The sequence below is a fragment of the Bos indicus x Bos taurus genome, chromosome 1 (genome assembly GCF_003369695.1).
Source record: "Bos indicus x Bos taurus breed Angus x Brahman F1 hybrid chromosome 1, Bos_hybrid_MaternalHap_v2.0, whole genome shotgun sequence".
NCBI classification, from domain to species: domain Eukaryota; kingdom Metazoa; phylum Chordata; class Mammalia; order Artiodactyla; family Bovidae; genus Bos; species Bos indicus x Bos taurus.
Genome location: NC_040076.1, coordinates 142,629,322 through 142,643,610, shown reverse-complemented (window position 1 = coordinate 142,643,610; position 14,289 = coordinate 142,629,322). Strand labels below are relative to the sequence as shown.

The 14,289-nt window shown below is 47.2% G+C and overlaps 1 protein-coding gene across 2 annotated transcripts; it reads left to right on the top strand.

The window, feature by feature from the left end:
- The first annotated feature begins 1,213 nt into the window (after positions 1 to 1,213).
- Positions 1,214 to 14,201, top strand: U2AF1 (U2 small nuclear RNA auxiliary factor 1). 2 transcript variants are annotated; one of them, XM_027547082.1, is made up of 8 exons: positions 1,214 to 1,333; positions 5,084 to 5,171; positions 7,493 to 7,559; positions 11,661 to 11,710; positions 11,859 to 11,957; positions 12,455 to 12,588; positions 12,670 to 12,762; positions 13,924 to 14,201. In XM_027547082.1, the coding sequence occupies exons 1-8, from the start codon at positions 1,290 to 1,292 to the stop codon at positions 14,060 to 14,062; spliced, it is 714 nt and encodes a 237-aa protein (XP_027402883.1). In that variant the 5' UTR covers positions 1,214 to 1,289; the 3' UTR covers positions 14,063 to 14,201. The 2 variants fall into 2 exon arrangements, with proteins under 2 accessions (XP_027402883.1, XP_027402875.1); XM_027547074.1 differs by lacking the exon at positions 7,493 to 7,559 and adding an exon at positions 8,378 to 8,444 and having other exon boundaries at positions 1,217 to 1,333.
- The last annotated feature ends 88 nt before the right edge of the window (positions 14,202 to 14,289 follow it).

Sequence of the window (14,289 nt, the reverse complement as noted above, 5' to 3'; positions counted from 1 at the left end):
GTAGACACTGCCAAAGCATTTCTGCCAGGGTAAAACTCATTTTTGTGCAGGCTTCTTCCCAGGATAAAACTTGTTGCGTTCTCTCTTTACGAACTTCTGAGACTGCAGACCTGGGTGGACAAATAAACCAGATGTGCGTTTGCCCCAAATGCAAAACGATACCTGCAGGACACTCGCTGCAGGACTGTCAGTAGAGGCGAGACTGGTTCATCCTATGGGCCGATCAACAGGGGACTGGTTAGCCACACAACGGAGCTCTGGGGAGCCATGAAAGTAGTCAGGACTGCGACCACAGTCCTATGGAGCCATCTGTGGGATGGACCGTTAGGTGAAAAAGGGAACGAGGAGGAAACAGTGGGTAAAAAGGAGATGCCTCAAAAAAAAAAAAAAAACAGAATGAACTAGGAACACCGGAGGTGGGTAGATCTGGGGAAAAGGACCCGGCGTCCACGCAGATCTGTGACTCTGCTCGGCCCTCAGGTGGCCCCACTCCTCGCAGCGGCCCCTGCACTTTGGCTTCTTCGTGGTCTTCAGGATTTCTGTGCCGGGCATTGCTGGACGTCCCTAAACCTGTCCCAAGCCCGACACTCCTCACCCCCCTCGGTGTTGCGGGCCAGTAAGCCCGGCCCGAAGACCTGCGCTCCGCCTTCCCAGCGTCGGAGCCTCTCCAAACCCGCCGGGCTTTCCCGGGGCCAGGCCCAGGCGGCACACCTCCGGACCGGGGAGCCGGGGAGCTCCGACTCTGCTCCCCGAATACGAGGAAGCTGAAGAACGCGTCTTCCCGGAAGAACGGTTCGGTGGGGATCCCCCAGGGAAAGTGCGTGGAGGTGGGGGTCTCGCCCCGCTTAGAGCCCGCGGAACCCCCAACGCGGGACTGACGCGCTCAGGGCCCGGCCCCAGGGACTGCGTGGAAAAGCCCATCGGCCGCTGCCTCTTCTGCAGCCGCACTTTGAGTGCCTGGCTTCTCTGGGCACTGGGAAAAGCCGGTGGAGGGCGCCGGGCCCCAGCCCGGGGCGCGAGAAGCGCGGGAGCTGGCCCGGAGAACCTAACGAGAGCCGGGAGGTGGCGCTGGCGGGCGGCGCGCGGGCTTCGCGACCGCCAGGTCAGCGTCTCCCGCGCGCGCCAAGCCCCGCCCATGCGCAGACAGCGCCTCTCCTGATTGGGCAGTGCCGCCACGCCGGTGAGGCGGAACGAGCGTCGTCGCGTCCGGGTGACGTCTCCGGCGGGCGTCGGGCGGGGTCGTCGGCGTCGGCAGCAGTGTCGGCGGCGGCGGCGGCGGCGGGTGGGAAATGGCGGAGTATTTGGCCTCCATCTTCGGCACCGAGAAAGACAAGTAAGTGAGAACCGGCCGCAGGGGTTCCGGGCTGGAGAGGCGGGTGGCGCGCGGAGGAGCTCGGCGGCGGGCCCGGGCGGCGGCGGGAGGCCCGGCGGGGGGAGGGGCAGGCTGCCCTTCCGGCCTCGGAAGCCGCGCGCCGCCGCGTGCGCCCGGGCAGGCGGGCGATGGGCCGGGCAGACGCCGGGCTTCTGCTTGGGCAGAGCGGCCTCTCTTGCCGGGGGTTCCTCGGCGGCCCACCTACAGGCGACCCTTGCCCCCGGCTCTAGGAAGCCGACTCGAGTTGTGCTAAAGTTGTCAACGTTAAAGATTCTCCCAAGTTTGATCTTTTAATGTCGAGTCGGACAAGCTGTAGTATAGACTCGCTCGCGTTAAATCGTTAGATAACTGAGGTTCCTGTTAGGGTTTTAGATGCTTAACAAGCCTCTTGTGTGAGTTAAGCGATCATGGAACTGATCATAAAGACATTTGTTGTGAAACAGTATTTTGGAGATTACGAGTTAACTAACCGTGAAAGACAGTCTGCTTTTAAAATACTTTCAGGTGCAATTCCCATGTAAGAATAAGATGGGTGATTTTTTTAGGTTGCATATCTTCCGTAGTCAGTTGTTAGGTTGAGAGTAAAAACATAATTTTGGCTTTGCCAGGTGTTAATTTGGGAGGACAGTTCTTTGAAAACCTTAAGATTGAGCTGGATGTATTCTTCAAATAAATGGTTAGCATCTTGGTGTTCTTCAGAGCTGTACACGGTTTATGTGAATATGTTTTTAACAGTAAACTCATAAGTTTGCCATAGCCAATGTTTTGACTTTATCAAAAACTTTATGAAAAACTTTAAATTGTTTCTGTTTTCCAGGATGCAGTGTATCTTGTAAAATGTTTTCTTTTACACATTCTAGAATCTCCTGTGTTGTTTGGAAGAGAGGGTTATATTTTTTCCTAGCAAAACTCACAAGACAGTCATCAGTCATATTCACTCCAGAAACACTTACTGGGTGTCAGCTCAAGGCCAGTGTCTGGGGACTGAAAGATGGGTAAAATTTGGATCTTGTTCTCAAGGAGCAAGGGGGTGCTTGTCGTGCAAAGGATAACTGAATTAAAATGAACTGAAACGCATTAAGTGCTGAGGAAAAGAGGTGTGCCCTGAATGCTGTGGCCCCAGAGGCAGCAGCTTGGGAAACAAGATCTTGAATGGATCGGCCAGCTCTGCTGGACAAAGAGTCTTCTCAAGTTTGCTGAAGAGCATGCAGCGTCGATTTTACTTATGAGCTTATATCAGTGTGGGCCATGACTTATGTCTCCTGGAGTTTTTCTTTCCGTCATTCCTGTAAAAAGCTGCAGAAGGTGGTGTCCTCACTGTTACTCTGATGCTCTTACATTCCTGCCATAAACAACCCCATGTCCTCTGTTAGAGTTAGATTATCAAAGTCACAGCTGTAATTTAGGAAACTTGATTATTTAATCTAGGCTTCTCGTTTCAGGGAGATTTGTGGAGTTTTAATTTCCAGGAAACAGCTCAAAATTTTCAGCTGAAAAATGATTCCTGCTAACTTTTTTTTTATTATTTAATTTGAACTGAGCGTAAAATGTACACCTAGCAATTAAAAATATCTAGGTAATTACACATTTGAGGTTTTAGACATTTTCTAAATGTAAGAATGGATTAGCCTTTCTAATACCTTTTCTCAAATAGTACACCGCATCTTTTCTTTAACATCTTTTCATTTTATTGCCGTAGTCCAATGAGCCTACTAGACAAGTTTAGACTAATAGATTAAATTCAGTGATTAACTGGCCATTGTGAAATGGGAGTCATTTCTGATGGTACAGCAGCAAGGATTGTTTTAATTATATGGAATAGTTGGGTGTTAATGGTTGAAACAGAGGTTTTGTCCGTTCTCAGACAGTCTTAAACTATTTTCAAGTGACTTTCTGAAGATGTAACATGACATACTCGTGTATGTAGTGATCATTTTTCTCTCCTCATAAATTTAGACTTTTCCATTTTTATTGCTACCTGATAATAAATAAATGGCTGGTTGATTTCATGGGCCATCAAATTTTACTGAGGCCCTTTAATCTTAACTGTGACTGTGAAAGTCGCTCAGTCGTGTCCAAGAGTGGGTAGCCTTTCCCTTCTCCAGGTGATCTTCCCAGCCCAGGGATCGAACCCAGGTCTCCTGCGTTGGCAACTGTGAATGGCCCTTGCTAAAATAATTGAATCTACAGGGTAACTGTCCCACCTCTGCAAGTCTGAATGTTAATGGGACACATCTAGTAAGGTTGCGTAACTCATCACAGATCTGCTCAGCCACCGTGCACTGCTGTCATGCTGGCTTGATTGCTAGTTTTGATTTTATCTGCATCGTCCAAGTATTGGAGCATATTGAGAGACGACCTTGTGTAGTTCTTACAGGCAGAGTGGGCGCCCCAATAGCTTATTCTCAGTGTATTGTAACTGGGGAGGATTGTTTACTTCAGACCTCTTTTTGGAAGTATTCTGTTGGTCTGGTGTCTTGGGTGGGGGAACCTGGACTTTGTATTTATTTGGATGATAGTGACTGCGTGTGATGAGCACGTAGTATACTTGATCCTGGTTCTTGGAACAGTGCCAAGGTTGGCATTTTCCTCAGTTTACAGAGACCCGGCCAGGTGCGGGTGACTGGCCCAAACCCAAGCAACTAGTAGCAGAGTCAAGATCCTGACCCCTCACCAGACTGCTGATGTCCTCAAGAGAGGAGTTCATCATGGAAGGAAAAGGAGCAGCTAGGTTTTGAGTTAAATATAGTTTTAGACTGACTTACATTCAGTTTGAGAGAGAACAGTGGAGCAGAGAAGTATTGAATATAATTGAACCTTTGAACCACATGGAGGTTGGGGTGCCAGCCCTCTGCACAGTCAGTAATCCAATCCCAGTTTATGTAACCTCCAGTCAGCCCTTCATGTCTGCTGTTCTGAATCCTGTGATTCATCCAACCATGGGTCCTGTAGTCCTGCAGGATTTAATACCTGAAAAATCTGAATAGAAGTTGCTCAAGGATCAACCGTACTTGAAGGGAATTTGAATGAGGAGGAAATCAGGTTAGAATAGAGTGCCATGTTTGAAGAGGGGCAAATTGAAGCTAAATCAACCAGAGCTTGCCAGGGTACGGCAGTGGTAAAGAATCTGCCTGCATGCAGGAGACGAGAGGTTTGTTCCCTGGGTCAGGAAGCTCTTCTGGAGGAGGGCATGGCAGCCCTCTCCAGCATTCTTGCCTGGAGAATCCCATGGACAGGAGTGTGGTGGGCTACCATCCATGAGATCACAAAGAGGTGGACACAACTGATGAGATGGGCTGCTGCTAAGTCGCCTCAGTCGTGTCTAACTCTGTGCGACCCCATAGACTGCAGCCCACCAGGCTCCCCCATCCCTGGGATTCTCCAGGCAAGAACACTGGAGTGGGTTGCCAGTTCCTTCTCCAATGCATGAAAGTGAAAAGTGAAAGTGAAGTCGCTCTGTCGGGCCCGACTCTTAGTGACCCTCCATGGACTGCAGCCCACCAGGCTCCTCCGTCCATGGGATTTTCCAGGCAAGAGTACTGGAGTGGGGTGCCATTGCCTTCAAAGTACCTATTACCAAGAAAAACAATGTGCCTAGGTCTTTGCGAAGTAAAAGAAAAGTAGTGTGGTGGCATTTGTCGTGTTGATGACGTATTTCCATCTATTTGATGTCTTTCCAGCACAATAATCAGTTCTCGTTTTCCCTTACAGAGTCAACTGTTCATTTTATTTCAAAATTGGAGCATGTCGTCATGGAGACAGATGCTCTCGGTTGCACAATAAACCGACCTTTAGCCAGGTTTGTTTGTTTTTCCTTTTTTTTCTGTTTTCATGTAAATTATCAAGACTTCATGTACTTTACAGAAGCAGTTAGTAATTTCCATGTGTTAATAATAAGCAGGGTTTTTTTCCCCTCTAGTTTTATTTTTCTATTTGTGTTCATAAATGTGTTTTGTTTAAATGAGAGTGAGGCAGGTGAACCACCCCAGCAGAAGGCCTGAGAGCACCATTCCCTGTTTTTATCATTAGAGAAACTTGTTGGCTGTGACTGGGTTTCACTGCCTTACCACCCTCCCTGCCTCTAATTGACATGGGTCGGGAGGCGCAGCCAGGCCAGCGCTGACCTCGCCTCTTCTCCAGGCTGGTAGATGTAGAGGTGGGTGGGACCCCCTTGAAGGAGCCTGCCGTGCTCTGCCCCCAGGGGCTCTCCAGTTCTACTGGGCATGTCCCCTGAAGACCCCAGCCAAGGACACAGCCAGTTGTATCATGTTATAGAAACATGAAAAACGAAATTTAACCTTAGAATGTGGGCGCTTCCCTTCAGGTTAATGGCCAGTCTGTTCAGTTAATTGAGAGATGCCGGGTATTTGAGAGATTGGGCTTAGCTCTGTTGGAAGTTTAGTCAAAAATTGTGATTTTTGATAGTTTCTTTTCGGCTAATTGAAGAAAAGGCAGGGGTTTACACCCTTCAAGTGATCCGGTGAATTTAAGGGAGATGGCACCTCTGAGAGGAACAGAAGCCTTCTGCCCATGTTCACCTGAACATTTGGAATTTGAAAAAGATCTAGACTTGGGTCTTTCTTGAGCTCCTTCAGGTGGCCCATGAAGTCTAAATGTGCAGCCTTGGCACCGAAAGCCAGCCAGGTGGTGTAAGAAAAAGACAGTATTTTCTCATTTAATTGCTTTGAGCATGTCTCTTTTGAAATTCAGAATATTGGAGGATTTGCTTTACATTTTCTGTAATATTTTTTCTTTAAGTGCTTCCATTTGTGAACTAAGTCTCCCCCACTAGGCCAGTGGCCATGATTCCATAAAGTTTGGTGGGAGTCAGCTGTATGTGTTAACTTGAACATCTTGTTTGGATTCATTTGGTTGGTTTCAGGTAATCCTGACCTCCTCTGATTTTAATGGAACTGCATTACTCCCTTTAAGTGTCGTTTTATTAAATGGTCACTGCCAGATGAGCTGGCTGAGATCTGACAGGAATTTCCTGTTGGAGAGTTGGGTTCTGTATATCTGTCCATCAGACTTGTCACGCTCAGGTGGTTTTAGTTAAAAACCTAATGTGGTTGGCTTTGGGGAACAGCCCAGGCCTGAGATGGGCTATCAGTGACGTGAGGGAGAGGCCAGGCCAGAGGACGAGGCTGTGCTGTGTGGCTGGTGGTCATTCTCCCCATTGGGTTTCCCAGAGCAGACCTTTGACTGGGGGGCTCTCTCACAACCACTCCCCTTGAACACTCAGCTACAAGTGGAACAGGCCAGTTTTATAAAACCAGTTAAAAAACTGCTTTGGATACATGTTGAGACTGAATATTTATTTTTGTAAGTTATGCAATTTATTGGTTCAGCTTGTAAATCTCTAACATAATGTCAGTGTGGGTTTCTTTTTAAGCTTCTTACAGTGATGTGGACATTAAGATTCATGTAATGTGCTAGCCTACTAACTTAAACATGGTTTGTTTTTTCAGACAACTTGATTTTAAGAAGAACGGTACAATGTAAGGTTTCAAGTCTACCTGATCCAGTTTAAAGCACAAGGGCTAAAAGGATTTTTTTCCCTTAAAAGAAGGATCGGAAAAGAGCAAATGTTTTAAGCTATTGTATTATGTAAACAGAGATCCCACCAAGAAAACGTAAATGTGCTAGACGCCTCTGAGAGTTAGGAAACCCATTCGTGTGCCTGTTTCCTACGAGATCAAGAGAGCTTGATGGACTGCATATGCTTGAGTTACACATTTGGTTTTAAAAACAATTTCATATGGGGAATATGATTATAACATGAATTTTTTGACATTATAGTGTCTGCTAGCTTGAAGCATAAAAAATGTTAGTGTTCTATTGCATTAAAACACTTCAATAACATGGGCCTACTCAAAATAACAATTTCTTCTTGGTTGCTGGCTGACTTGACCTAAGTCACTTGATCTAAGTCACCGCTCAAACTCTGTTTTCATAATATGATGGTTTGGGTGTACTCTTCAGAAGACAAGTGTCTGATTTGCAGGAAGCAAACAAAACAGCAGGCGTTGAGCCATTTGCAAACAAGTTGTCTCTTTGCAATTGTCTAATATATGCACAGCAGCCAGTAGAATTCCCCTTTTTATTTTTTTTTCCCCGCAGACCATCTTGATTCAAAACATCTATCGTAATCCCCAAAACAGTGCACAGACGGCTGACGGCTCACACTGTAAGTCCCACAGTTGGAGAAGTTTTTTTAAGACAATGGTGTTAAAGAGCCCACTCTTAATTGAGACAAACCATGTTGGCTTCTGAGCTGCTGACATAGAGCTGTTGCAAACAGGACACGGTGCCGGAGGTCCTTGGCATTCACAGTAAGAACTTGATACTTGGCTGAGGTCAGCAGGCTGGCCGGGGAGGTCGCTGGCCAGGCCTCTCCCGCCCTGGATGTTTGTTAGCGAGAGGGGTCTGGCCCTGTGACAGCCGAACATCACCAGCCAGTTATTGGTCTTCCCAGTGGCTGAACCCCTGGCAATTATTAAGTTCTTTCTGTGAAATCAAAAACCTTAGGAATATGTAGGAATCAATAAGGTAAGTTGCCCAGTAAGTGTGGGTTTTATTTCACCATTACGATTTTTCCTCTAGGGAGTGGAGATTTCATGATATGTAATTATTGTATTTCTCTAGTCCGTTTATACAGGCACGCTTCTTTCTCAGTTGTTCATTAAGTTTCCTGTTACAAGAATGGTTTTGGTGGTAGCCTGCCGACTTGTCTGCATTCTTAACTGGATTGGAACTTTGAAATGGTGAATTCTTCTAGTCTGTGACAGAAATACAATACTAGCATATCATGGGATCTCTGTTACACTGAAGTGTTAGGGCGCTCCAGGACAGCCATCAGCTGAGAGAAAACATCACTGCTTCAAAAGAAAATAACTTGCTCTTTTTTCAGCACTGAGTCTTGACTGAAGCGATCGCCACAGGAAACCGGTTAAGTGTTTACATTTAATTTTCCATAATATAAAGTTGTTGCGTTTTGTATTTCAGACCATTGCCCTCTTGAACATTTACCGTAACCCTCAAAACTCTTCCCAGTCTGCTGACGGTTTGCGCTGTAAGTTCATACAAGTTCCTTCCCTGGTTCCCTGGGCTTGCGTGTCAGAGCTCAGTGTCGACTGCACCTGGTCTGCCGCTGTAGTGTCGAGGACCGCCTTCCACTGGAGGTGTCAGAGCCTGTGTCCCCCTGAGCCCGTGGAAACCTCTGCTGGAGGTTTAACTTCTGCCCACTTAGGGAGGAGCGAGAGCCTTAGAGAGGGGGCCCTTCCCAAGAGCACGGAGCTGCTGCTCCTCTGGGACCGTGGCCGTCATCCGGGAGGATGTGTGTCAGCTTAAATGTGGGCTTACGTTTTTCCCGCTTAAAGTGAAAGTCGCTCTAACTTTAAAAAAAATAGTTCTGAAATAATTTTTTCAGATATTATTTCTTACTAGAGTTTTTTTCCCTTAAACTCCATTTGGAGATCATGCTTTTCACTGTGAGAGCATTGTTCTGAACATGACCCCAGTAGGGCCCTCCCGGTTGCACTAAACCTTCAACATCAGTCCTGTGCGGACTCTTTTCATCAGATATTTTACATAGGTGTCTCTTGCATTGGGGAAATAAAGGATACGTGGCAGGGAATAGCTCTGGAGTGGGCATTCAGTGGACATCACTCCTTTATGTACCGGGGAGTGCTAAAGTCAAGTCACGGTTGTGGTATTGATGGGTAGTTTTTAGGGAACAGTAGAAATAATAAGTGTTGAACTCCAGAGTAAATGTAGTCATTTGAGGATAAGCTGAAACGAACATCCTGGACTTGTGTTAAAATCAGAGGGTCCAGACCAAAGCGTAGGTGCTTCGCATTCACCAGTTCATTTTAAAGCTGTTTAAAAAAAAGAACAGATCACAGAATAACACCACAAAGTACCTTTGGTGGCCACATGCCTGGATCAGACACACCCTTGGCCCAGAGCCCCTCAGTTTGTAGGGTGACCTGCGGTGGGTGCAGAAGTGCTGGCAGCCGCCACCTCCCTGAGCTGGGCCAGACTGGGAGCCTCCCGGTTCTGTGCCGTGGCGCGTGGCACCTGCGTCCAGGGGGACCGGGCTGGTGCGCTTTTCCTGCCAAGACACTAAATGTTTTTCGATGCTAATACTGACCTGAAAAGAGAATTTCTTTCCTTGAATCTGATGGTAGCAGGACTTGGTAGCCCTTGGTGTATTGTTTTTTTAAAGAAACAAGATCAATGGGTGAAAGAAAGTGTTCCTGTTTGGATGGTTAAGTCATTTTATGACAGCTCTACCCTGGGGTAGAAGTGAATGAGAAGTAGGGGACTGAGTAACGACAGTGGATCGCTCTTTGCCCTGTTTGTTTTCAGGGGGATGTGCATGCTTTATTGACAGAAGGATGTTGTATTAGTTCTCTGTGTGTATATTTGTGATTCACAGGACTCTTGTTTTGCACATGCTACAAAATAAAAGTTTAGCTGTACTAAATGCTACAGTTCTGGAGTCCAGATTGTAAGAATACAAATTAAATGCAATTCTGCTTCTACAGTTTAGCTACTAGATTCATCTCTACTGGCTCTTTTTTAATATAACCTTGTATCTGCAGAAAAATAAACTTTCTATGCTTGGATTAAACTTAAATATGAATCCCAGTTTAAGAATGTTTCTTTAAGAAAACTGGGTACTTGCAAGTTGTATTTAAAATATACTGAGTCGTGTTAATACTTTAGTTGAGTAGCTTTTTTAATCACTCACCTCTGCCTTTCAGGTCATTTTGATTGACTCAAAAATTTTTAACCAGAGTATAGGAGATAAAATATGCCCACTAGGAAGCATTTTAAAACGTGAACTTTATATAAGTTATTAAAATACAGTATTCTGTTTATGTAGTAACAGAGATATCAATCCCACGAATACAGCCAATAGTTTAATGGCCACCAAAATGTGATTCTCGGTATTGCTAAGACTTTGAGTGTGTGAATATTTTGTCTTCTCATTTTCCTAATGTGGAGAAGGATATTAATTTTAAACATTAAAATCTGCCCTTTGGAATGAGCTTCTCTTGACTGGCTTTTCTGTTGTTCAGACTTTGGTTTCTACTCAGGGAAGGGGATACACTCACTGTAACTTTTAAATCAAGACAAGCTGTCCGGAGTGGCGTCACCGCACGTGTTCACTGAGCGCTCTGTTGTAAAGTGAGCGGGGTTCCTGGAAGTTCAGAAACAACCATGATGCAGGGACACCCCCCCACCCCAAATGACTGGAAAGGGAACTTAAATCACTGCCAGAATCAAGATGGAAGCCAGTTTTTATCCTTAGAGGGAAAGTTTTCAGAGAGCTAGGGCGTTGTGGACAGAGCCCATGGCCACAGCCTGGGGCCCTTGTTGGGGCCCAGAGGAGGCCGCCAGTCCTGGAGGATTCCTTTGGAAGGTGGCTGTTAGCAACAGGCTGTCCCTGCCTCGAAGCTGCTGCCGGTCTGGCTGTTGGGAATATCAGCTTAATGACACTCCAGCTTTCTGCTTCCTCAAATTTAGATTCAGAGAGTGTCAGAGTTTGAATGGTAGAATGTAATGAGGATGGGATGTGAATTTGCTAAATCTGTCCACAGAATGGACAAGAGTTCACTTAGTGCATGTGAATTACGAAGAATAAAGATGAAAAGCTTTCTTCAACAAAAACCTGTAACTTTCCCTTTATGCAAAAGAGGGCACTCAGATTACTGTGATTGAACTTGGTCATTGTCCTTCTCAGTCTTCACTTTCCATCATTTGGGTTTTAATCGCATCAGAAAGAATTAATAACATTCTGTGTAGCTGATAATTGGTAAAAGAAGCTAGTAGGGAGCATAGATTTTAATCATCTCCCCTGCCTGATTGCCACCTTTCATTTTAACCCAAGAAAGGAAAGGGGGAAAGTCAGTGTGATTACTTGGCCTGTATCTTAAATCTAAAAAGGAAGAGAATTTTCAATTTGAAAATTTCTTTTGAGAGTCAACCTTTTCCTCATGCTTTCTGAAAATGTTGGCCCTTTGATGCTGTTGAAAACTTGTCTTGATTTTAATATTTTAATAGCCAGAACTGAGGTGGTCATAAGGGGCTTTTAAAATCTCACCACACTTCAAACTTTAGCAAGTGGCTGTGTGATGCACTGTCTTCAGTCTGCAGCAGAGTGCAGCTCTGTTTTCTCTCTAGATAAGCTGATGTGTTACATAGCAGTTGTGAGTTTAAGCGCAGAGCTCTGGCGGTCACAGTTCCCGGCTCTAACCAGCAAGCTCTCTGTTGTTCACAGGCGCTGTGAGCGATGTCGAGATGCAGGAACATTATGATGAGTTCTTTGAGGTGAGCTAGTGACTGAACCCTGTAGACCCGTTCACCCCCTGTATGGGGATTGGGACTTGACTCCATTAATAAGAATACATACTTATGAGTTCTGTTCTGTTCCTTTCTCATCTCTATTGTGATCCTCTAACCCCTGTTCTCCCCTTAGGAGGTTTTCACAGAAATGGAGGAGAAGTATGGGGAGGTGGAGGAGATGAACGTCTGTGACAACCTAGGAGACCACCTCGTGGGGAACGTGTATGTCAAGGTAGGACTGAGGCAGCAGTTGGGGCCGAGGAGTGAGGCGTGCCTGCCTCACCTTAGCGAGCAGCCCTGCTCAGACCAGGCTGGAGCCTTAATGCCCTGGCCAGCCCTCGTTGGCTGCGGCTCCAGTCCAGCAGCTGGCATGTGGGTCCTGGGAGGATGGGTGTCTTAGGCTGTTGGTTAGTGGTTGTGGGACTGTGGAAAAGAAACTGAATTATATGTTGGGTTTCTTTTTCCTTTTTTTTTTTAAACTTCTCTTGCCTGCGTAAATCACGACATTTGTGCTTTTAACCAGTTGAATTTGAAAACCAAGGCAGCATGCATGGCATGATCTTGGACTGTTGTAAAAATAAGTCATCGTTAATAAGGGATGGTCCAGTTTTTAAATTGCTCTCTCGCATTATGCCACCTGTGTGAGCACATGATACATATTTGAATCAATCATTGAAGATACTTGTTACTGAAGTGTGGGTGGTGAGCAGTTCTGCTTTGTCTTTTCAGTTTCGCCGTGAAGAAGATGCGGAAAAGGCTGTGATTGACTTGAACAACCGCTGGTTTAACGGCCAGCCGATCCATGCCGAGCTCTCCCCCGTGACCGACTTCAGAGAAGCCTGCTGCCGCCAGTACGAGATGGGGTAGGTGCAGGCCGGCCTGAGGGGGAGCGGGCGGGGGAGGAGGGGTTGTGTGCCCAGCGTGACCGTTCTGTTCTCCTGCAGGGAGTGCACGCGGGGCGGCTTCTGCAACTTCATGCACCTGAAGCCCATCTCCCGGGAGCTGCGACGGGAGCTGTATGGGCGCCGGCGCAAGAAGTGAGTACTGGGCAGGCTCAGCCCTGGGGCCTCCTCTTCAAAAAGCTCTGCTGGGAACGTAGTGACTACTCCTGGGCAGGCTCAGCCCCAGGGCCTCCTCTTCAGAAGGCTCCTCTGGGAACATAGGGAATACTCCTGGGCAGGCTTAGCCCCGGGGCCTCCTCTTCAAAAAGCTCTGTGGGAACGTAGTGAGTACTCCTGGGCAGGTTCAGCCCCGGGGCCTGCTCTTCAAAAAGCTCTGCTGGGAACGTAGTGACTACTCCGGGGCCTCCTCTTCAGAAGGCTCTGCTGGGAATGTAGTGCACACTGTAGGATATAAAAGGCACTCTGAGGGACATTCCACACATGTCTTCCTGCTTGTCAGGTAGAGATCAGACCTTGTTAACAGGGACTCATTGGCCGGGTGACCACTTAAAAGTAGATTTGTTTGCCCAGGATCTTATTCTGTCCCCTCCATGTCTGAACTTCTTTTTCCATTGGGGTTTCTTGTGTTTTCTTGGTTTGGGCAGGTCTTTGGTTGGGGGCGGCGGGGAGGGGGCACTGTCCTGTGAACCAGAGACAGTCAGGCACAGCCACATGACCGGTCCTGGTGCTTAATTGCAGGTGGGTGCTTTTCTCATAAGCAGAGAAAAGGCCAGGGTGTCAGTGTAACAGTCACTCTTCCAGCTCAGATTGTGTTCTGGCCCCCAGAGGGGTTCTCATCCCTCTCCTGTTAAACATGTGTTTGGAAATCCATCACTGATGATCATTTTATTGTCAGCAGAAAAGTATAGGAGAGAAAGAACCTTGTTCTCCCTTCCCCGCAGTGGGCTGGTGGGCCCATTGCTGAGCTGAGAACATCTGAGAGGCTTGGCTCAGGTGGGATGGTGTGTGTGCCCCTTCCATTCTGGGTTATGGCTCCCCTGGCCACGCAAGTTGGCTCCACAGAAGGGGAGAGGGTGTCATTCCTCTTTGGTCCCCAGTTGCGCATTTTTACCCCCAGGCGCTGTAATGTCTGAAATCAGGGCACGTGGTGCAGTGTCACCTGAGGCCCAGTCGGCAGCGTTTGTCCCTTTATCGGTGTCCCCAGTGCGCCGAGCTGCCGGGTTTAGGTGTCACTGCCCTGCTAGGTTGCGTGCTGTGGTTTGGGTGCCATGGTTTGTTTCTTGTCCTCTGTTGCAGGCATAGATCACGGTCCCGCTCCCGGGAGCGTCGCTCTCGGTCTCGAGACCGCGGTCGCGGCGGTGGCGGTGGCGGTGGCGGAGGACGGGAGCGCGACAGGAGGCGGTCGAGAGACCGGGAACGGTCTGGGCGATTCTGAGCCATGCCATTTTTACCGTATGTCTGCTAGAAAGTGTTGTAGTTGATTGACCAAACCAGTTCATAATGGGAATTTTTTTTAAAAAACAACAAAAAAAAACAAAGATGGGTTTCTGAATAAAATTTGTAGTGATACAGTGTTCTTGTGTGACTTATTTTTTGTGCACAGTCTTTAAGTCTCTTCCTTCACGTCATGAGTCCTTGAGGGGACTACACCAGTCACTCTGG

Bases quoted from the DNA above. Each gene is read 5' to 3' on its own strand.
- U2AF1 (XM_027547082.1), top strand. From the start codon at position 1,290: ATGGCGGAGTATTTGGCCTCCATCTTCGGCACCGAGAAAGACAA. The intron at 7,560-11,660 runs GTAAGTCCCACA...TGTTGTTCACAG, and splicing joins GACGGCTGACGGCTCACACT to GCGCTGTGAGCGATGTCGAG. The intron at 12,763-13,923 runs GTGAGTACTGGG...CCTCTGTTGCAG, and splicing joins TATGGGCGCCGGCGCAAGAA to GCATAGATCACGGTCCCGCT.